The sequence below is a fragment of the Amia ocellicauda genome, chromosome 8 (assembly GCF_036373705.1).
Source record: "Amia ocellicauda isolate fAmiCal2 chromosome 8, fAmiCal2.hap1, whole genome shotgun sequence".
NCBI lineage: Eukaryota > Metazoa > Chordata > Actinopteri > Amiiformes > Amiidae > Amia > Amia ocellicauda.
In genome coordinates, this window is record NC_089857.1 from 22,671,641 (window position 1) to 22,694,283 (window position 22,643).

At 46.1% G+C, this 22,643-nt stretch overlaps 1 protein-coding gene across 1 annotated transcript in view; it reads left to right on the forward strand.

Moving 5' to 3' along the window:
* The window catches only part of celf4 (CUGBP, Elav-like family member 4), a 129,713-nt gene that overhangs the window by 104,161 nt on the left and 2,909 nt on the right, over positions 1-22,643 (forward strand). Inside the window, exons 6-13 of the mRNA XM_066710703.1 lie at positions 5,736-5,879; positions 6,235-6,382; positions 7,959-8,111; positions 11,948-12,058; positions 14,161-14,223; positions 14,567-14,644; positions 15,591-15,734; positions 21,220-21,390. Coding sequence (XP_066566800.1) covers positions 5,736-5,879; positions 6,235-6,382; positions 7,959-8,111; positions 11,948-12,058; positions 14,161-14,223; positions 14,567-14,644; positions 15,591-15,734; positions 21,220-21,347 — 969 coding nt within the window. The 3' untranslated portion in view covers positions 21,348-21,390. The remainder of the gene's footprint in view (positions 1-5,735; positions 5,880-6,234; positions 6,383-7,958; positions 8,112-11,947; positions 12,059-14,160; positions 14,224-14,566; positions 14,645-15,590; positions 15,735-21,219; positions 21,391-22,643) is intronic.

A 22,643-nucleotide genomic window follows, 5' to 3' on the forward strand; every position in this document is an offset into this window, starting at 1 on the left:
CCACCTGGACAAATAAAATGCAAAGGCCTTATCTGAGTAACACCAATGCTGCCATTCAGCCTCACCAATTTAAATGTGTCAATTAAATAATGGCATGTGGCACAACTGGAGATCAGATGTAAACACAGCCAGCCGAGGTCAGCGCAGTTTGTGAGTAACAGAAGAGCCCGTGACCCTGCCGCCCCAGTGCAGCTGTGTGCCCGGCTGGCAGGATGGGCAGGGCGGGCACACGCTGGCACACAGACGTACACCTCAGTGAAAGCGATGGCTGTAGAATGGGTGCGCTGGACCTGAAAGCATTGTCATCTCTCATTTTCCTCAGGTGTTGTTTTTCTTTTTGTTTTTTTGTTGTTTGTTTTTCTCTCTCCTTATGTCCCCTCCCCCGTGTAATTCCTTTGCGTTCTTATGTATCTCATCTACCCAGGGTTTCTCGGCTGCCCGCCCGGCGTGGATGCCTGGGTGGTGGCAGGGGCACATCAGACTCTCACACACACAAGATGACTATTATAAGGTATTCAGGCTTGCACACTTTGTCACCTGTGTCAGGGCAACGAGCCGGTAACACTGTGCTGTTGCAGAGCAGCTGCCGGGGGGGTGGGACCGCGCGGAATGGGCAATCTTTTCCCAACAAGGGGGCGGGAGGGCTGCGAGCTGCAGCACTGATCTGATTGGCCCAGCTTTAGAAGGAAGTCCCAAACTTGGGGTAATTCTTGTGATAAAAATGAACATAGGTCAATCACATGAATAAGTTAATGAAACAAGTTTACAATTATTTGCTCTGCTGTGTTGGAATCCCATGATGCACTGCTGCTGTGCGTTTGTATTTCTCCTCCTATACCTGGCCGGCGTGTTGTGCAGCGTGGTCTGACGGTGCACTGCAACAGCAAGTGTTCCCATCCGTGCAGCTGCTGTGCACTAGCCACTCTTCTCGTTCCTCCATGGATCTTTTGTTTGGTTTTGTACCCTTGTTCTTCTTTTGGCCTTCTGTCGTGGTTTTTTTTTTTTTCTGTTCCTGCCAGCTTTCACTTCTTTGTGTGATTTTTGCTTATTTCTGGTATTTAGTATTGATTCATTTTTTCATGTCTCTATTACCGTGCCTGTTTGTGCACCAGTTATAGTGTTGCATCTACAGTCATGGTGAACGCAAGCCTGCACCTCCCTTTGTAAAGAATGAGTCACCTGTTGTTGTTATAATTATTATTTGTGAATAATTCTGCTCCTAAATATAATTTATAAAATGTTCATGTAAATTAAGTAACTGTAAAACAGTCACTCAAAACCCAAACTCACCCCCCTGGTTTTTTATTGGCCAAAGTCACATCACATGATTCCATGATCCTAAAAGGGATCATGGGGCGTTTCCCCATGACTGTATTGCGTCTGTGTTTGTGGCTATTGTAGAGTACTTACCTGCCAATCAGCACGTGTGGTCCTTGTATTTGTCCGGAATGAGCACAGTACTCCTTTGTGACAGTCAATACTGCAGCCCTGGGGTCTCTAAGGGCCCAAGCAGTCACTGCTGTAGAGAGGTCCTCTCTGTCTCAGAGAGCACACACACACACAGGTCACACCAGAAGGATAGGGAGTCTAGGGAGGCTTTTAGGTGTCACTGGCTGATGTCACTAAATCAATTAAATATCACTACTTACGCCATAGTTTCCTCTTTTGTTGTCGTCTCCTGTGTTTTTGTGGAGCTGGAGCATCTTTCAGAATTATGCATACATTTCCATATAAATATTTGAAGAAGTGCATTTGACATATTACAATCAGTATTTGTAGTATTAGTATTATTCCACTGTATTTCATGGGCTGTTTCTCTGAGGCCATTAGAGGAGTCACTTCCTTCCCCCTCCAGTGAGCTTTTTTCCTGTGCTATTAAAGTGGAGGATTGGCTTAGTGGTGCACTGTTAAGTCTCCGTCCAGTTTCCCACTGAGAATCACCACTGCGAATCCCTCTTCGTATGTTCATCCCCTGACCTTCCATGCTGGGGCAATTTCAGAGGAATAAATCTCATTAAGGTACTTTTTTTTTTTCCTGCTAGATTGTTTAACCTGGAATGTAATCCACACAGTTAGATTCCCTGCGGCCAAGACAAATATTGGGTAGCCTTTCTGTGATTAATCCTAGCAAAAGGTCTGCAGCTCCGTCTAGCATGGTTGGAACGGGGGGGGTTGCAGCCAATCCCACCAGCAAAACACCCAACTTTGTCAGAAAGAAAGTGAGAGACAACAGCAGCACACAACATACATAGCATGTCAGAAAATCAGAAAATGGTGAGGCAAGCCAGTACTTTTCCAAGCCAATTCTCTGTCTCACCAATATATATAAATCAATATAATTGGATTGGTTGTGATAGATTAGACAGTCCCAGGTTCCACCAAATACACTGTGTGCCCTCCCAATCAATACGACCATGAAAACTACATGTATATATTTCACTGTACACCTTCTTTAAGAGTTGCTTCATGGTTTCAAGAGTGATAGGTGGCTCTTCCCTTGCATGCATTAAATAAAGTATCTGGAGCTGATAATCTCTGTGGATAGCAGAGAATAGATACACAACATCTTTCTCAAATATACAGTACAAGAAAGAAACGTCACGGCTCTACACATGGGGCTGTAGTCCTGTACGACAGAAACAAGGGTGATAAAAGCAGCTCCATTAACAAAAATTAATTCATCGTGAAATAAATACGCAGGACGGGCCGTGCGTCGTCTCCGAGGCAGACTGTGGCACTCTGGCTGAATGGATGTGCGTCGGGCTTTTGTCTGACTGGCGACTGATGAGTGGCGAGCCTGGTTTTCCTGGCACAGAGACAGATGCTCATTAGGAAGCAGAAGTGCAGCTCTAATTAAAAAAGGGAGGGGGCAAAGCGGGGCTCACCTTAAAATATTAATCTTTCCTCGCGGTGTAATTAAGAGGGCAATTAAAGAGGATGGATGGACCCGGGGCCGGGCCTGCGTGCTCTGCCCAGGACAGGAATTCAGGGTGGAAGCAGCACAAACATTTAATCTAATGTGTTGCTCAGTGCGGGGAGTTCTGTCTAACTGAATTACTTCCCTGCTTTCAGCTATTGATGGATATGTTTATTTATTTAGATGAACACAGACATAGACCTCAAGTTGCATTGCAGTTTGGTCCTTAGTCTCCTGGCACAAAAATGGTTCTGATGAAGCAGTGATGTAAATATATTTAATGCTGTTGGAACTCCACACATGTGCATCTGCAGTCCTGCTCAAGACGAAATCTGCAGCACAAAATTTCAAGTGCCTGCCGCTGACTTTGTGACGCCTGCAGGTGCTCAGACTGCTGTGCAATCAGCATCTTACATTCATTTGTGAGTTGCAGACCAGAGGAGGGCATTTAGCGATTTTGCTCTCTTGTTGGTAGAGTTCTGAGAATATAATCAAAACGGTTTGTTTTTCCTTGTTATGGTTTGGTAGTTTGCTCCTCGAAAGCACATTCTGCATTTCTGGTCTTGAACTGGCACAGTGTTGTGTCCTGATGGCTTTGAAGCAATGACTCGTGAAGACTTTTTCGTTCAGGATTTTTGATTAACTCAGTTTCAATCTCCCCAAAAGCTTTTTTGTCATTTCTAGCTAAAGCATGAGGCTCATCGCTGGTCGTTCTTCAGCTCTATCTCATAACTGGTCAGCAGCACAGATCCCGACATGCCGACTCGTCATGTTAAAACAAGCAGTCTGGACACTTGAGATACAAATGTGGCAAAACGCATAATGTAGGCTGTGAATTATTCCAAATTGGATAGGAATGCTCATAGAGATAAATAAATATTCTGTACCTGCTAGATAATGTCAGTGTCTTACAGCGCTGCTTCTGGGCCCTAGAGCCCCCTGTGTCTTTGGGGATTTTGTCCCAACAGAACTCAAACCCTACTGTACTTAACTGAACCCTAATCCAACAGAGTTTAGCAGACAGTACTGCCAAAGTTCAGCTTAAGCAAGTTTGTTTCAATTAAGTAATTAACAGCCCAGCAGGAACAAAATGAAACAAAGCAATAACATACGGACCGGGACCAGTTCTCTGAACCCCCTGTCCTTCAGAACCTGATGATGGAGTGCGTCTCGCTGTGGCGTTCAGCTGTCTTGTCTCAACGAAGAGGAACGGATTCGTTTTTTTCCCTCTGTGTTCCGCTTCACAACAGCAGCTGTGCAGTCTCATGCTGCAGTCCCCATAGGGTTAGTGCCTTTTGTAAAAGGACACTCAGACCAGCCAGATGGGCAAAGCATCCTTCCTCTCACTGGTGATATTTACTCTGTTCTTATGCACATAGAAATCCTTCGGGATTGTCATTCGAATATTATTTATTTCCTGTCTGTAAAACTATCCATGAGCAGTTATGAAGCCATCCAAAGTTTTGAATCTGTTATTTGGAGAAGTTGGTGTTTGCTCTGACCCTGAAAGCAGTTTTGTTTCACTCTTAGTTATAAGACAATATAGGACCTAGTTTCATGAAATCATGAGAAATTTTGTTTTCTATTAACCTTCAGAAACCCAGCATGACACATATATTTCATACAGGGGCCTGCTGAATTCAGATTCAGTATTTTTGTGTCACACTTGTTAAATGTCTGGGATATATATGTCACACTGGATTCCTAAGGGTTATTTTTTGGGTGGGGAGGACAAAATGAATCACACAGGATGAGTGAAATGGGACTGCAGACAGGTGACTTTTTTAAATACAGGCTGTCACAGTCGAATTGTCTAGTGCTAACCGGCCACTGTCTGAAAGAGTGTCACTTCTGAAGATGTGAAAAGACATACAGAGACATCTGGGAAATACAAGGAGAATGGGAGCAAGTGGGTCTGTCAGAGAGGTCCAGCCAGCACAACTTCCAGAGTGAAGCTCTATACTGATTACAACCCCCTCCCACTGCCTCCTTCCCCTGAAAATGGCTTAATTATCATGCAAGTGGGAAGAGAAAAGGTAATATGTTAATGTCCCTGTGTGAAATGAAGTGGCCCAGCTCTTGCTGCTCCCACTCTCTCCCCCCACCCCCCCCTGACAAGGCACTGCGACGGGCTGTAATTAAGCGCTCTGCAGAGATCCCATGTGTGACTGGGGACAATCGGGAGGAAGGGGGGAATGCAATCTAATTCAAATCCTGCTAACGATGTGCCTCTCGTTAGCCAGCTCTTAATCACGGGGCTCCAGCGACCTCAAGGACCTCAAAGAAGAGCAGAGGGGCACTCAATCTGCCTGCTGTCTTTCTGGGTCTCGAACAGGGGCCTCAGCTCCGGCCCTCGAGGTTCACAGTCAAGGAGGTCGTATAGTTCTGTTTATAACCCGATTTGGATGCAAGATAATTCAATTGCCTCAATACCAGAAGGAGCCTTGGGGCCCAGGGTATAGTCATTGTGAATGGTGGCGTCTTGGTTCACCGCATTATTTCCTCCCATCGAATTGTATTTAATCGAGATGCCTGTTCTTTGTGAGCAACTCTCCTGCAGGACTGTGCCAGATGTTGTGTTCCAGTGAAGGCTGTAGTCCGCGTGCAGTATTAGCAGAGAAAGTATGAATTCAGCTCATTTCAATGAAGTCAAGTCATGAAAATAACTTGAAAAACTCCATAAGTGTATCTGAGAGAGTGTGTATGTGTGTGTGTTACAGGATGCGTGTCGGACAGTGTGTGTGTTGCAGGATGCGTGTCGGATAGTGTGTGTGAGTTGCAGCGTGTGGGGCTGATGGTGTGTGTCTGTGTGTTGCAGGGCGCCTCATCCAGCCTGGTGGTGAAGTTTGCCGACACGGACAAGGAGCGCACAATCCGCAGGATGCAACAGATGGCGGGGCAAATGGGCATGTTCAACCCCATGGCCATCCAGTTCGGGGCGTACGGGGCCTATGCACAGGCAGTAAGTATAGTGACCTGCCTTCTCCTCTCTCCGAGTCTGTCTTTCTGCCTCTATCTCTCTGTTTGGGTCAGGTTCATGTACGTTTGTGTTGTGTGGCCCAGTCTTGTCATGTGTCTGTACAGTGTAAGACCCTAAATGTCTATGTGGCCCTATTTGTCTGGTCCTCTGTGGCTTCCTATCTCTATCTCTATCTATCTGAGTATGTGTTTGTGCACCAGTTATAGTGTTGCATCTACAGTCATGGTGAACGCAAGCCTGTACCTCCCTTTGTAAAGAATGAGTCACCTGTTGTTGTCATAATTATCTGCGCAGTGTGTGGCCCTCTCTGTCTGTCTGCTTCTGCGTTTCTTCCCAGCTGATGCAGCAACAGGCAGCTCTGATGGCCTCGGTGACCCAGGGCGGGTACCTCAGCCCCATGGCTGCCTTCGCTGCCGCGCAGATGCAACAGATGGCCACTCTCAACGTCAACGGCCTGGCAGGGGCACCCATGACCCCCACCTCAGGTAAACCACAAGTGCCTTGGACTCACCCTCTTCCCAGTCTCTGGCAATGACTGTTGTTCTGTCTGCCTGAATGACTGCCTACCTGTTACAGTCTGTAGCACACCCTGGTAAAAGTAAAATAAATAATCCTTCGGGAATACAAATTTACGGGCATCGTCATAAGAAAATTGACCAGTAAGAAAATTGATCCAAGTCTTCAAAATCATGAAGGGCATCGACCACATCAAACCAGAGGAGCTTTTCCAGATCAGCAGGGACACACGCACCCGGGGACACAAATGGAAATTGGGCTACAAGGCATTCAAAACAGAAAACAGGAGACACTTCTTCACACAGAGAGTTGTCACAATCTGGAACAAACTCCCCAGCAATGTGGTAGATGCTGAAAATTTGGGAACATTTACATAGACTGGATAGGATCCTTGGAACACTTAGTTATTAATGGACACCAAACGAGCATGATGGGACGAATGGCCCCCTCTCGATTGTAAACTTTCTTATGTTCTAATGTTCTAAGCCTGGGAAGCACAGCAAACTGGAGCAAGACACCTGGAAACTTTTAAAAGGGCGTTTTCTGCTCCCTGGTTCTGTCCCTGGCGCCCACACACACCTACGCTGCTCTGCAGAGCTGCCGTCAAACTGCTGTGGCTTCACTGGACCATTTCCAGTTTACTAGTTTAAGGAATCCTTCATCCGCGTGACGCATGGCCCAGCAGTAGCAGAGCCGCCCTGCAGTGAAAGAATCTCAGCTCTTTCTCTCAGACATTCTGACCCCACTGCCAAGACAGCTAGCCAGGCTTTAACACAGGACCCCCTGTGAGAGCATGACCTTTTCACCAGCCAGGCTGCCCATTACAAACCCCCCCCCCTCCCCCAGAGCCTACCTGAGATGCACAGTTCCTGGGGCTGCAGTAATACATGAAGACAGCCCTGCAGGGGCACCCAGCAGGCTGACAGGCACTGCGTTCCCCACTGGTGCACTTACGCCACTAATCTCCTGCTCTCATGGCACCCCCTCTGCCCCAGCCTCCCTCCCTTCGGCACCCCTGCTGGTCCTTGAGAGACGGAGGTGCAGGGGGAGAGACATTGCTGCCGCCCCACTGTGTGAGGAATGAGAGCAGTAAACACCCAATACAAAACAAAATATGAAACATTCCTTTTTTAAGCAATGCCTAAATAAATCACAGCCCAATGGATAGCATGAAGACACACTCCAACAGCTGCAGATTGTAGTGTCTCAGTTTGGAGGTTTGATCAACTGTAACAAAAAGCAATCAGTGGCATTCCAGATCACAAGTGGTCTAGCTCCAAATAAGGGAATCATTTAAATGGTTTGGATCCCAGTGTAGATGGTAGCAGCTGGGCACGTAGACTCAGTATCAGTAAAACTCTGCTACCTGTTTTTCTCTCCCTTTCTTTTTCTCTCCCTCCCTCAATATACCTCCTTCACCCCTTCTCTCTCTTGCTTACTTCACTTTATATTCACTCCACCCCCTTACCCTGTTATCTCACTCCACAATCATCCCCATTGCCCTATCTCTCCTCCCCTCCCTCCCTCTCTTTTTCTCTCTCTCAGGTGGCAGTACCCCTCCTGGTATCACAGCCCCAGCAGTTACCAGCATCCCATCTCCAATTGGAGTCAATGGCTTCACTGGCTTGCCACCCCCCCAGGCCAATGGGCAGCCACCAGCCGAGGCTGTCTTCACCAATGGCATCCACCCCTACCCAGGTGAGCAAGCAGGGCAGTGCTTTCTGTGCAGCTGAGACTACCAGGGGTTGGTGGTCAGACAGGTCACTACAGATCAGGGGTAGGGGCTGGGTTCCTACAGGTTCTCTAGGTACCTGTCAATTAGCAACTGCTTACAACCTGGAGTATACCAGTGCGTCGATCTCTTTTCTCCCGAAGAAGACTTTAATGAAGGAATTAAGATCTGAAGTCAAGTGTGAAGCAGAATACTGGTTGGTCTTCAAGGACCAGAATGGCCTACCCCTGGTATAAAACTACACTGCTGGGGAGAATACTGGAGCTTTCCCCTGCTTATATAAAGCCCCTTCTCAAGCCTGCAAAAACATCATCCAAACTCACTGAGGTTCAGCACTCAACTCACTCTTAGAAACTAGACTGGAAGCCACAGTAAGAAATCCACAATCCTAGACTGAAGACAATGAGAGGGAATCAACGCTACATCATCCATGCTAGCTAGACATGTCTGGACTCTGTCAACGACTGCACTGCCTGCATAGGTCATGTGATAGAGCCTCCTCTGATCTGTGTTTCTATATATTTGTGACATCTGACTTACCAGACTTACTTACTTACTTACTTACTTACCCACACAAGATTGATTCAAGAGTTCTGTGTTTGATCATGAAAAGACAACACTTTGATTGATATTTCTAGTCTAACCTGAACAAGAGCACAACAGTGTTGAAATCTTAGTACCAGTGAACCACTGTGGATATTTAAAAATCAATCATTATTAGAGTCATTTTTTGGACACCGGACAAAAAACCAAAGGGTATTTACGGTAACAAAAAAAAAACAAATCCATCATGCATCTTCAATAACTGCTTCATCCGGTACAGGGTTGTGCTGAGTCAGCGTTAAACAGATACAGGGTGCAAGTCAGGGTACACCCTGGGCAGGACTGTAGTATATTGCTGGGCAGCACTAACACACATACACACACACAACAATGTAGAGTAACCAATCAATCAGCAGGTCTGTTGGGGCATGGGAGGAAACCAGAGCATGGGAGGACATGCAAACTCCACAGAGGTAGACACCCAAGGCCAGAACAGAACCAGAAGCAGCATTAACCACTGCACCACCAGACCACTCTTGTGAAAAAATGTGATGACAACATGTTGTTTCTCCATAATTATCCATTATGGATTAACTGCACAAATCAAGAACCAGGCTAGCAGGGTAGTGTGGCAGGGCTGTCTCACTATGAAGAATGTGAACAAGTAGCAAAGTAGCAGCAGTAACAGATCTCCAGGATGCCCCTGCCTCTATTGGTCTCAGCACATTGCGTACCTCCCTCTCAGTCGTCGCCAAGACCTGTTTGGTGGAAGATGCAGTTCGATCACTGGAGATGTCAGGGAGGGTTTTAATCCAAGCTCCAGCAGTGATCAGCCACACATCCTGACTAATACAAGGAGGGATGTTTTCTAATCATGCATGTTCGTGGCACTGGCACTCATGGTCAATGGCATGTTGATCGATTTAATTTGCAACTCGGAATCTGAAGTTTTGCCTAGGCTTTAGATTAAATAAAATCTGGTGACGGAGACTTGGAACAAGGATAGGGAAAGCACTACTGTGATAGACATTTTTTTTGTGGGATCTCCCTTCACCCCCTTTATTAGATATCTTCTGCAATGATAAGAATGTGTCATATGATCAAAACTTTGCTCTACACTTCTAACATAAATGCAGATAAATATATGTACAAATCCTCAATAATTCTCAACATGGCCCATTTGTAAACACCTGTTTTTATCGTAGAATACTCATGAGGGCACCTTTGTTTGTGGCAGGGCTGGGATGACAAGCCTAAAACTCAGCAAAGGCTTTTTAATGATACTCCATCAATAAATATATATAAGATAACAAATATATATATATATATAAATTATTTGATCAGTTAATCCTTGATACACTAGCCACTGAGCAGGGCCGAACACAAGCTCTCAGTCCAGCACTCAGATAACGAGGGAGTTGAAGAAAACAAAACACAAAAACATACTACATTCCACATTCCATCCCAAGACCTTCGTTCCTGTTTTCCCTTGACTTCATCAATTATCTAATTCCGTAACCGCAAACACAGGAACAAGCTCCCCCAAACGCCTCAGCTCCAGCCCTCCTGCCCATCAACCAGCCCAGATAGAAATCTCTCATTTGTGGTGTGGGCTCCTGGAATATGAGCAGTTTTTAATGAGAGATATCTCTCAGCTTCCCCCAGCGAGAGCCCGCTGTAATGAATGGAGGTTGTTAAGCCAGGCGCGGAAACTACCCTAATTGGGACATTTGTCCTCGCTGTCAGGCAGGAATGCCCAGCTAAGGATCCGTCTGTGTCTTGGCTTGCTGAGAGTATGAGCACAGCCTCGGCTTCAGACACGGCCCCGCGCCGCGCTAACCGCGAGAGCAGCGCAGGATAAATGAGGGCTTTTTATCTCTAAAAGGCAGGGACTTTCACCGAGCACAACTGGAGCCTGTGTGTTCCTGAAGGAAGCAAGGAGCACAGCAGGGGTCGAGGCAGCTGTATAGAGCGCTGCCATATACAAATGAGCAGCCTTGACATGAAGGCAGCTGTGGGAAAACACCAAGGAGCAAGTGGAGTAGGCCAAATCACGACCCTGTCTGGTAGCTTGGCCGTAAACATTATGCAGGACCAAACATATAAAAATTAAATATTTTTATATATATATATACACCAATCAGCCATAACATTATGACCACTGACAGGTGAAGTGAATAACACTGATAATCTCGTTATCATGGCACCTGTCAGTGGGTGGGATATATTAGGCAGCAAGCAAATTTTGTCCTCAAAGTTGATGTGTTAGAAGCAGGAAAAATGGGCAAGCATAAGGATCTGAGCGACTTTGACAAGGGCCAAATTGTGATGGCTAGATGACGGGGTCAGAGCATCTCCAAAACTGCAGCTCTTGTGGGGTGTTCCCGGTCTGCAGTGGTCAGTACCTATCAAAAGTGGTCCAAGGAAGGAAAAGCGGTGAACCGGCGACAGGGTCATGGGCGGCCAAGGCTCATTGATGCACGTGGGGAGTGAAGGCTGGCCCGTGTGGTCCGATCCAACAGACGAGCTACTGTAGCTCAAATTGCTGAAAAAGTGAATGCTGGTTCTGATAGAAAGGTGTCAGAACACACAGTGCATCGCAGTTTGTTGCATATGGGGCTGCGTAGCCGCAGACCAGTCAGGGTGACAATGCTGACCCCTGTCCACTGCCGAAAGCGCCTACAATGGGCACATGAGCATCAGAACTGGACCACGGAGCAATGGAAGAAGGTGGCCTGGTCTGATGAATCACGAGTTCAAGGTGTCAATCCAATCGAGCATCTGTGGGATGTGCTGGACAAACAAGTCCGATCCATGGATGCCCCACCTCGCAACTTACAGGACTTAAAGGATCTGCTGCTAACGTCTTGGTGCCAGATACCACAGCACACCTTCAGAGGTCTAGTGGAGTCCATGCCTCGACAGATCAGGGCTGTTTTGGCGGCAAAAGGGGGACCTACACAATGTTAGGCAGGTGGTCATAATGTTATGGCTGATTGGTGTATATATATCATATAGCATAGGTGTGGCAGCAATGGTTTTAAAGCAAGACAGCCAAGGTGTGAAAAGAAAGACAGGACAGAGTAAATGGAGGAAAAAAATAAATGAATTAATCAACCTTTTATCCATCACTTCAAACGTTGTTGCTTGCCGGTGCCTGTTTCCTTGTGCACAACGTCTCTTGCTGTTTGCCTGTGGCTGTGCGGCTGTGTTGTGTCTTCCCGCCAGAAAGGAAGAAATGATTTTCAATGTTTAAAAGTTTTGCAGGAGATCATTTTTAGAGAGGACTCGGAGAAGCCGGAGCCTGCAGTGTCACACAGGAGTTGTTTCGGGGTGCAGGGGAGCTGCTTCCTGTCTGCTCTTAGTGAAGGTACCCCGCCGGGCTCAGGGGGGCTCTTTGTTGTTGTGATCCCAAACGCCCAGGGGCTGGCAATCTTGACCCTCCCAGTCTATGTCACTGCAGGGCTTCCATCTGATCAACACTAAAAGGACTGATTTTGAGTAATGTCTTTATTGACCTGGCTTCTGAAGACTACCGAAGTGATCAGGGGGTCCTGAAACATCTTGCAGTGGAATTGATTGGAAGATTCACGGTTGCCCGCCCCTGCATATGGCCTGTTATATGTTCTCCAGTGCCGACACTGAGTCTCCCAGGCTGGTCCAGTACAGGTACTCACTGCACAGACCTTCCTCAGTTCATAGCCACCCGCACGACCACCAAGAGACGTGTGTTCATGGTTCACCTACACCTTCTGCATTCCCCCAGAGCAGAGGTATCCAAACCCATCCTGGAGAGCCACAAGGCTTTTGGGTTTCATTCCAGACCCCCTGTGAGAGATTTCACTGAAGCAACGATCAGTCTTCCTGATCTTTGGCCGCTGATGGGAGGTAACCTATAAAAGCACGAGCATTGAGGCTCTCCAGGACTCCAGGGATTTCTTAAATAATGGAGAGAAAAACAATCAGTGAGGGGTATCCTTTTACCCCCCGAAGTAAACTTCTAATTTAACATATAGGAAATCAGCCTAATATACATATTGTATACAGAGGCCTGGTAAATTGGGATAATCATTTTTTAGGCAAGTCTACTAAATGTTTTTTTGACATATACATCAAACTGGGTTCTTTAGGATCAATTCTGGGACATCGCCTGTTTAAAGTGAGCCTCACACCCGAGAGAGTGCTGGCTGGAGGCTCAGTCATACTGAGCCCCTATTCCCCTACTGGAGGCCAGGCAGATACATCTTTAGAAATTCACCCAGCTGTTGTTAAGTCCTGAGCAAGGTCTTTTGATAAGGGTCACCCTGTGTTGAGGAGAGCCTTCTGGACAGAAAGGGAGACCCCAATCCATTGAGAAGCCGTATTTTATTAGTTGCTAGTCTCTTTGTGAGCTTACCATACTCTTTGGGGATAAATATCCTAAAGCACCAGTGCCCAGGGTGTAAAAGCATACTTTCGTATGAGGTGTATGGACTCTGGAAAACTGCACAATGAATACCTGTACAACAGAACTGGGAGATTGTTTTGATGTTTGTGGTCTGTATTACGTCGGTGTTAGTTTTGTATTGCTGTGGTCCTGGTGTGTATTAGTGTGGTGCTGGTGTATATTACTGTGGTTGTCGTTGTGTAGGAGTCTATCAGTGTTAGTGTCCAGAGATGGTGACCTGTTTGCTTTGACCTGTTATGGTGTGGTTCTTGTGTCATTTGTGTAGTGCTGGTGTGTAGTAGTGCAGTACTGGTCTGTATTTCTGTATTGCGTTGTTTTCCAGAACTGGCTATGTTTTTATTTTGTGTTTTTTTGAGTGTCTTAAGAATTTGTCAGTCAGGTCTTGTGTGGTATTATGTACGTGCGTGTCATTGATGGTTAGACAGTGTGTGTTTGTGTGTGTTGTCAATATTATGCCAGTATGTATGTCTCTGTAGAAGCAAAGTATTTAATGTGTCCTTCCACATGTGTCACTCAGACAACCTTGAGAAGAACATCTTTGGACTCTTCAAAGTGCACTGAGATCTATTTTGGCATTTTTGGCAGGGGGTCATGGACTGCTAGGTGGGCACCAAACTGTCTTCCATTGTATATGAGGATATATATGGCCAGAAACCAGGGGGCCACCACATCACATTGCTCCTCAGCGCAGCATGAGTGAAAAACAGTTTGGCCTTTGGGAGTCATATATCTGTGAAAGTACACAACTACAGTGCCCTAAAATGAACAGCCTTGAGAAACGATCAAATGTTTGTGACAGAGCACCACACAAGAACCCCAGAACACATACACACAAACATCCTGGTGTCATTCCTCTGTATCGGTGTGCCGAGGATGAGAGAGTGAGTGAATCACAGCCCGGCTGGGGGGCGGGGTGGGGAGTGACACAGGGACCATCTACTGCAGGTGCCAAATTGGCAAAATACTGTCTCTCCTGTCGCTCCCTCCCCTATCTAATCCCACTATTTTTCTCTGTCTCCCTGCAGCACAGAGCCCAACAGCAGCAGACCCTCTACAGCAGGCCTACGCTGGAGTCCAGCAGTACGCAGGTGTGTCCAAGTGGCAGTGTGCCCTTGTCTCAAAAGTGCCAGTGGCAGAGGGCTCGAAGCGATCAGTCCTCTGTCTGTGTCAAGTGCCTGTGCTGCAATCCCTCGCCTGGTCTCTTCTGCGTTGCGTCTGCAGCTGATTTTTCTTTCACCATGTTATGATTTCAATGTGTGCTGTACATGACATGTGAAGCTGCATTTCTATTTTAGCAGTGTGTGTGTATTTGGGTTGTTTTTTTACAGAGACCAGTGATAAATGTGTGAGTGTGTGTATGTGTGGGTACGTGTGACATTAGTGTGTGTGTGTGCGTGGAGGTGATGCAGTGCCGTGTCTGTGTCTCAGCAGCCTACCCCGCCGCGTACGGACAGATCAGCCAAGCGTTCCCCCAGCCTCCTCCCCTCATCCCCCAACAACAGAGAGAAGGTAAGCTATGGCTGACTATGGCGCTACCATGTGCAAAACAAGCAGCTTTGACATAGAGACAGTGTGTGCACAACACAACACAATGCCAAACACAAAAGGTTGCAGCACCAGACACAGCGGTAGCTAGCAGCTTGTATTTACACCACCCTGGAACTTGAGAAGAATCAATGGTGCTGATTTTAATATAGCAGGGCTCTGTACTTCCTACTCCTTACAATTTTTAATGCACCAAATACTGGGGGCTGGGGGTTTTAAAGACAGGCTGCATGACTACTGAGGACTGTGGCTGCAGGGCAGTGATCAGTGTCAGCTTAAAGTCACTTCACAGAACATCGGTAATCCAACCAAATAAATATTAGGATATATTACTCACCTTTATTTTCTGTTAATTTTCTTCCGTTCCATCTACTCTGCTGTTGGAATTCTGTTCTGTTTCTCTCTGTTTTCTTTTTGGAAGCAGTGCATTGTGGGGTCCAGTGTTGAGCAAAGTTCGGGGCTTTTTTTGGTCAATTTCTTCCTCCTATACTTTTCTCATCCATTTTTCTTCTATTTCCTCTTCCATTTCACTCCAACCTTCTCCTGTGTCTTCCCGTCTTTATCCTCTTTGTATATGATGTCTTCCTCGTTCCTGCCTCCTGGTCCTCTCTCCCTCAATCCTTAATTTTTCCAATGTCCCTGTCTATCACATTTCTACTTTCCTTACCCTTTTCCTGTCCCTCTCTTCCTACCTCTCTCTCCCACTCCCCCAATCTCTCCTACCTTCTCTCTCCCTTTCTGTCTCTTTCCCTGCCCTCACCCCGTCTACCTCTTTATCTAATGTCACTCCATGTTTCCCTCACTCCACCCCCCCCACACACACCACCTTCATGTCTCCATCCATCTCCCTCTCACTCACTCTTTCTCTCTCCTGTCCCTCTCTCCCTCTCTCTCTCTGTCTCCCTCGCAGGCCCGGAGGGGTGTAACCTGTTTATCTACCACCTCCCTCAGGAGTTCGGGGACAGCGAGCTCATGCAGATGTTCCTGCCTTTCGGTAATGTCATCTCCTCGAAAGTGTTTGTGGATCGGGCGACAAACCAAAGTAAATGCTTTGGTGGGTAAAAAGATAAAACCTGTAAGATTATTTCAGGCTGGTGGGGGGATTTCTTTTCCTTTTCTTTCCTTTTTTTCTTTTCTTCTTTATGGGCATCATTTCACAGCAACGACAACCCCAAAAAAATTATATATTGATTAAATGAAATAATCAAAATGATCAAAAGTCGGTGAACATCAGGTGGTTAGAATTGACTCTAGCTGAAATGTTGCATTTCGTGAATAAGCACAGCCACGTCACTAGAGTAAAAATCCTGATTACTTGCATCATGTTCTCACCATTGGCGTAGCTCAATGGCCAGTACAGCGGTGGCTGAGATGTCCCCCAGCTCATCACAGCTAGTTAGATTCCAACCACCTGGAACACTGCAATAATTGGCAACTTTAGTATCTGTGGATATAGAATACAGACTCTAGAATACAGTGTTCACAATGTGCATGAGGAGGGTGGGGGGGGGGGGGGGGCTGTGTTTTAATGTGTACCTTCTTCCACTTCCCAGCTCTTGAATTAGTGAATTAGAAAGCAGATCTGAGCTCCTGCTTGTTATCGTAGTTATGGCTGTGTGGTTAGGACAGTCAAGAGAAATTGGCGATAATAGAAACAATATATTTTTTTGTTTGTTTTTGAAGTTAAGGCAAGCCAATCCATACAAGTTGGAAGCAGGTCTCTCTGGATTACGGGTCCCAGCACAACATGGGAAAAGCTATCCGAATTGCCATTTTCAGTGAAAAGGCACTATATCACATATGAATGCATTGCTTGGCCCGTTGCTTGATTAGTTGAAAGTAGCTGGCCAGACATCTGCAGTAGTTGACAGTGTAATCGGCCCAGTCCTGTGCTCTGTTGGATAATGAAATCTAAAAGCACAGTCCTTTATTATGTACCAGTGCTGCAGCTTTGGCACCAACTGACTGCACAGATCCTCCAAGCCAATCTGACTGACTGACTGACTGACCAACAGTCATTTGCTGGTACAGTAGACTTGCCTTTGATCTGGCTGCCTGGAGGGAGTAGAGTTGAGCAGTAGGGAGCAGGGCACGGATGCTCTTGACTTCACCTCTGAGAGAGCAGCTCTTAAGCCCATGTCTCTAAGCAGCTGTCAGCACAACCCTGAGTGGTTAAGCCCCAGCTGTAAAGTGACAGGCCTGAGAGACGGGACGCCACTCTGTTGAGCGCAGCTCTGAGTGGGGATAAGATCCCAGCTCTGTCTTCCTCTATTAAGCCCTATCACCTCATGGCCAGGCCTGGGCTTTCTCCTTGAAGCCTCCTCAATCAGGAGAGTTCTCACTCCCCGCTCTTTCTGAGGGGCCCAGAGGTCACTGCACACAGATAATGCCAAAAAACCTGGACAGGGATTAGGGGGAAAGAAAATTAAATAGGTATAAGCCTCATGTGCTAACAGCTCAGAGTTGAGTTACTGAGTTATGTGTCACAGCCTGGACAGCGTAGTCAGCGGGAGTTTCAATGTTTGCACTTTTATCCTGTCCAAAGTTTCTCCCTCTCCCTCTCTCTGTGGGGCATCCCTTGGCTTTCCCTGGTGAAACAGCACACTGAACTGTGTGTGCGTGTGTGTGCATGTGTGCGCCTGTGTGTGTGCATGAGATGCCCAATTTTGACTGAAGATCCAAAAGCCACTGTAAAATTGTCTCTGCCATTCCCTATTGTTTGTTCTTCTTGCTCTAAGACGAAAACATGACAGTTCAGAGAAACATTTGGTGAAACGCCGCAGGGGGTGAAATGAAATACTCTTTCCTTCAAACCAGCTGTTACTTACAGTTTCCCACAGCTTGACATTTTTTGTTTCCTTTCCCCCCCCCCCCCATTTGTACAGTATAAAAAGTTTGCAGCTGGTTTAGAGCTGGTTTAGAGCTGTCAGTGTGGCCCAGCAGGGTGTCAGCTATCAGGGACTGCTGGAGCGTGACCACTGCGCCTGTCTCTCTCCCTCTTCTGCTGGGGTCAGGCTGGCACAGCACACAGTAGAGTGACCATAGGAACAGCAAACTCCATACATACACACAAATAATGCAATACTGCCAATAACAAAATGGAGCATGCTCAGACACTTTCATGTTTAGTAGCTCTGGCTTGTGCATCATGCAGGATCTGGTGTACCCAGCCATGCAGGAGGCTGTTGTTAATACTGCAGAAGTCCTGCTTACAAACTGGATCACTCCAGTCTTTGTGGTGCTTATTTAAGACTGAGCTGTGCGAGTCAGTGAGACTCACCACAGGCCCATCAGAGGCACGAGGAAGAGGTCTGCTGTGCTCACACGGGCCAAGAAACTACTTCTAAGAAGCTAGCGCCTCTTCCAAACAAAACAGTGCAATCTGTGTAATGATCAATTAAGTCATCTGGACAGAGATGGCGAGAGGGAGAGCCGGCCAGTCTCCCCTCAACAAATGCTTTTGTACAAAGCAGCCACTGTTCCTTACACGCCTCTCCGCTTGGCTGCAAGAGTCATCTGGAATGCTCTTCTATATTTAGCCTAATTTGCACACTCCAAAAACACCTCCCATCAGTTGTCTAGTGTATGGGAATAGGTATTCCATTAAAAATGCCACCCACTGCCCAACCTTGGGAAGATCATTCTGTAATCTTACAGCAGAGAGCAGGATGACCTGTCACCTTGTCAAACACTTGATTTGGATATAGATGTAAGTCTAGCACCCAGAGACTGCACTTTATACAAAAGGCATTTACAGGACTGAGCCCCCCCCCCAAGGTTTAAATGTTAAAAAAGGACTGAACTCAGCCCTATAGTGTGGGATAGGGTTTGTTATTTTGTTTTGTGTATGTGTGTGTGTGTGTATGTGTGTGTTTAATGTTATCTAGAAGCAGATCCTCAAACAGACTTGACTGTTTCGTCCCCGGAGAGCGCAGCAGAGAAAAGTTAGAGCAGCCTTTGCAGATTATGATTAGATTTGTGGTGCATAAGTGTTTGTTAGGCACTGAGTAAGTCATAATTCATCAGGAACTCGTTTGCTGAGTGTTACATGGGCATTCAATGAAATGGGAGCTGATCTCTTTTTAAAAGATTTAGAAGGAGGGCGTTTAAATTGCACCCTGGTGTTTCAGGAAATGAAACTGAAGAGAAATGTAATTTTGTATTGCAGCAGTGTTTCTAATGAAGCCACTCGCTGTGGGTAACAACCAGGGTCCAGATGAACTCTGCATTGTACCAGGAGCAACATTTGCTGTGTTTCTTTATTGCCATAGCAGTGTAGTCTATTATTTTATTCAATATATTTCATACCATAATACTAATAGTACATAATTATATTTCAGCCCCTTTCATGGGCTCATTTAAAAAAAACATTGAAATTAAGTTTCAAGTACATGCAGCACTAAAACAGTAGACATAATATGAGGCTGATGAAGTGTAGTTGAAGCCTATCACAAAGAAAAAAAAGGAAATGAGATACTACACCGTATCAAATTAAAAGGGTAGGGATTAAAAAAAAAAGCCGTGTAGTCAAAATTCAAAGTACTTGAAAAGAAACCTGATAATCTGCAGTTAAACTGAGATACATACAGGAACCCTGCAATTTAATGTCAGTTCTGGTGTTCTACAAAATCTGCCGTGTTCTACTCCCGGTTCGGTTTCTGTTGTTCTAAATGTCGACCCTTAGGTGACACGTTTGGACAAATTCTGGGCACAAATGGTAAGGACTTGGTGTAAGTAACAATATTTCAAACTTACCCAATTAACCAATTGAGCCAGGAGGCCTGATTGGACAAGCTTACCCCTCTTGTGGTGCACACTGCATCGGCCAAGGAGACTAGATGTCTTCCAGTCACTGTAACGCTAAGTTGTTCCAAAGTGCTTCTGGGATACCCCTCCGACTCCGAAGGCAACCACCTGGAACCTCCGGTGATTAAGTTCCAGTGATGGTGTAGCTCACTTAACCTCAGGCTGCTGTGCTTTTTGATAAAACCCGTTTAATGACCAGGTGAACCGATCTAGTTAAGAATTCACGTTTCAGGATTAACAGAGCAGCTCCGATTTGTTAACTCCTGATATATCTCTTGTAAATGACTCTTGAAGGAACATTGTTTAAGAGCATCGCTGTAGTGTTAATCACAGCCTGTGGTGATGGGAAATACGGGTACATTTTGCTGCCGTTCAACACAAAATTAGTAACTAATGGGAATATTGATTTGCTGGCAACTTTGTGGTATGGCTTGTAAAAGGTTCACAGCCTGCATATTAAGATCTTGCTTTTGAAATTGGTCAGTTCCATCTTAATTCTTCACTAGTGGTGTGTTTTCTCACAGCTGTTATGTGGGTGAGAGTAATCAGCCCCAGTATCCCCAAATGGGGAGGAAAGGCAGAAATCTCTGGGGTGGAAACCAGTCCTAAAGGATTCAGTATAGTCCATCAGCTATAGAAAAAGGGGGGAGACTCAATTCTGAGCTTAAATTCATTCCCAGTGCTGTGAGTTGCAATCTTGTGTGACACGGACAAGCTAGTGCCGGTGTACCCTGTGCTTCTGCGTTCAGGAGCAGCTCAGGGAGCCCACACTGTGATGGGTCTGTCAGGGAGTAAAGCGGAGGTAAAACAGCATCTGCAGGGGATGAGAGAAGCACATATGCTTGCCTCATTAGTGGGCTTCAGCAATACTCTGACAGCAATGACCTGGCACATAGGAAAATACCCAGGGCCACCCACTCCTTGGTCCACACCCCTTTTCTGGAAAAAGTTAAAAACATTCACTGTGAACCAGTTAGTGTAGCACTGGGACATGCCAAGAGAGCCAGTGCAGCACAGATCACAACCTCAGCTTTTGAGTGTAGAGCATTGTCATTTTAATGCACAATACAGTGTTCGGCTATTTTTTGTGAAAATAAACAAACAAACAAATATATCTATCTATCCATCTATACTTTAACCTATCAGAGCCAAACTAAGGACTGGGACACAACCTGTAGTCCCCTGAAATGATGTCACTTGATGTCATATCCTTAGAGCTCCAGAAATTCATTTAGTCTTTCATTTGTTTCCAGGATGTTAACTAAATTTAAAAGTGTCAGTTTTATTCTTCCGTGGCCGATGATCTGCAGAAGTGAATGTGTGAACGATCCCTTTCAAAACTGTGTGTGAGGATAATGTTTTCCCAATTGACGCAGCGTATGGCCACACCAAATTAATGCCATTTGACTATCTTGAGACGAATGTCATATGATTTATGATGGTTCTCCGCAGTATTGTAAAGGATTGTTCTCTCTAGACACACGGCTATCTGATGTATTGTGAGTGCCTTGTGAAGTGCTGTGCAGTGGTCAGTGGTTGTACTCTACAAACTGAGGTGATGTCATGTTTTTTAGTCTTTTTGTTTGTTTTTTGTTAAGGACAAAATTTACTTTTCTGTGGTCAAAAAAATATAAATAATGTGTAACGTGTGTGTGCTCCCACCCTTCCCTCCTCCCCTCCCCTCCCCACCCCACCCCTCCCCACCCCCGCGCGTGTGCTGGGTCTGTCTGCAGGGTTCGTGAGCTTCGACAATCCTGCCAGCGCCCAGGCAGCCATCCAGTCCATGAACGGCTTCCAGATTGGCATGAAGAGGCTCAAGGTGCAGCTGAAGAGACCGAAAGATGCCAACCGTCCGTATTAATGCCACGGGGCACACGCCTGCCTGAGACCAGAGAGAGAAACAGGTAACAGCAGCCCCCCCTAAAATTTCCACGCTACACTGCACCTAAACTACACTCATTGTGCCTCCCACACAATACAGAAACATAAAAAAATACCAAAAAACCTAAAGAAACACATCTTAAAACTATATAATATATTACAAAATGGCCCCAAACATTTATTAGCTGCCTACTGAGACAAAGAAACACTAGAGAATAGCAGGGTGGACCTCACTGCACAACTGCTACATGTCAGACCAGGGCCACCACTTTGACAATGTGGGTCAATCGTCCCTGTGTGGCACCGAAGCCTGGCGCTGGTGTCAGCGTATGGATGGGGTTACAGGCTGGCTGTGGAAATGATCACAATTAATCATTCTCATATTTTTTCATGCATTGGAGAATTCTCTGGATCTCTCAGGTGTTGGCATCAATATTTTCAAGCACAAGCCCTGACGTATGTTGGCACAAGCAGGCTCCCCCGCCAGGCAGAAATCAGGAGGCTGCTTTCCCCTCCTCAGAACGTGTGTAAAACGTTTCGCCCCCGCTCAGGATCGGGCAGCGTGTACCGCTCAGCAGAGTAAACCGCATGAGACGGGGGCCGCTAACTCCAGCCGCAGGCGCTGAGAGAGATTAGCAGCTGAATCAGGGAGAGAGAAAATCGGCTTCTCCTTCCTGCATTCTGCTGAAGCTGACATTTGTGTTTTTTTTCTTCTCCTGTTTTTTTCCCCCTTTTCCTTTTAATATTAATTAAGCACTGCCTTAAGGTTTCACAAACACGGGATCATTAAACCATTAAACGGCGGCGAAGACGGCAACTTACAATTGGGCAGATTCAATAATTAATTTCCAGCTGACGAAAGTAACAGGGAGCAGTGTTGTCTCGCCGGGGACGCGCTCACAGAGCCGTCGCAGTTTATTTTCCAGGTCTTTGGTTACAGAACAGAAAACGCTCTCTTGCCGAGGCAGAGAGGCACTGATTAGCACGGGAGCGAAGCCAGTGCTGGATTATGCAGGACAGGTAGTATTGGGAGTCGATGGAGGTTTTATAGCTAAGTACCTGTTACTGCATCAAGACCTTTTACAGCCTTATTATTCATTGGGATGCTTTTTAAATGCAGGAAAGATCCAGAGCTCATCCGCTTCAAAATGCAGCACAGGATTTAATAACTCTCATTGGCAGTACAGCTCTGTGGTGATCAACCAAAGTCATTTGCAATCTGACACTTAACAGTCCCTGCAATAGTAATTGTTGGAATAGGTGCTAGCCAAGCACA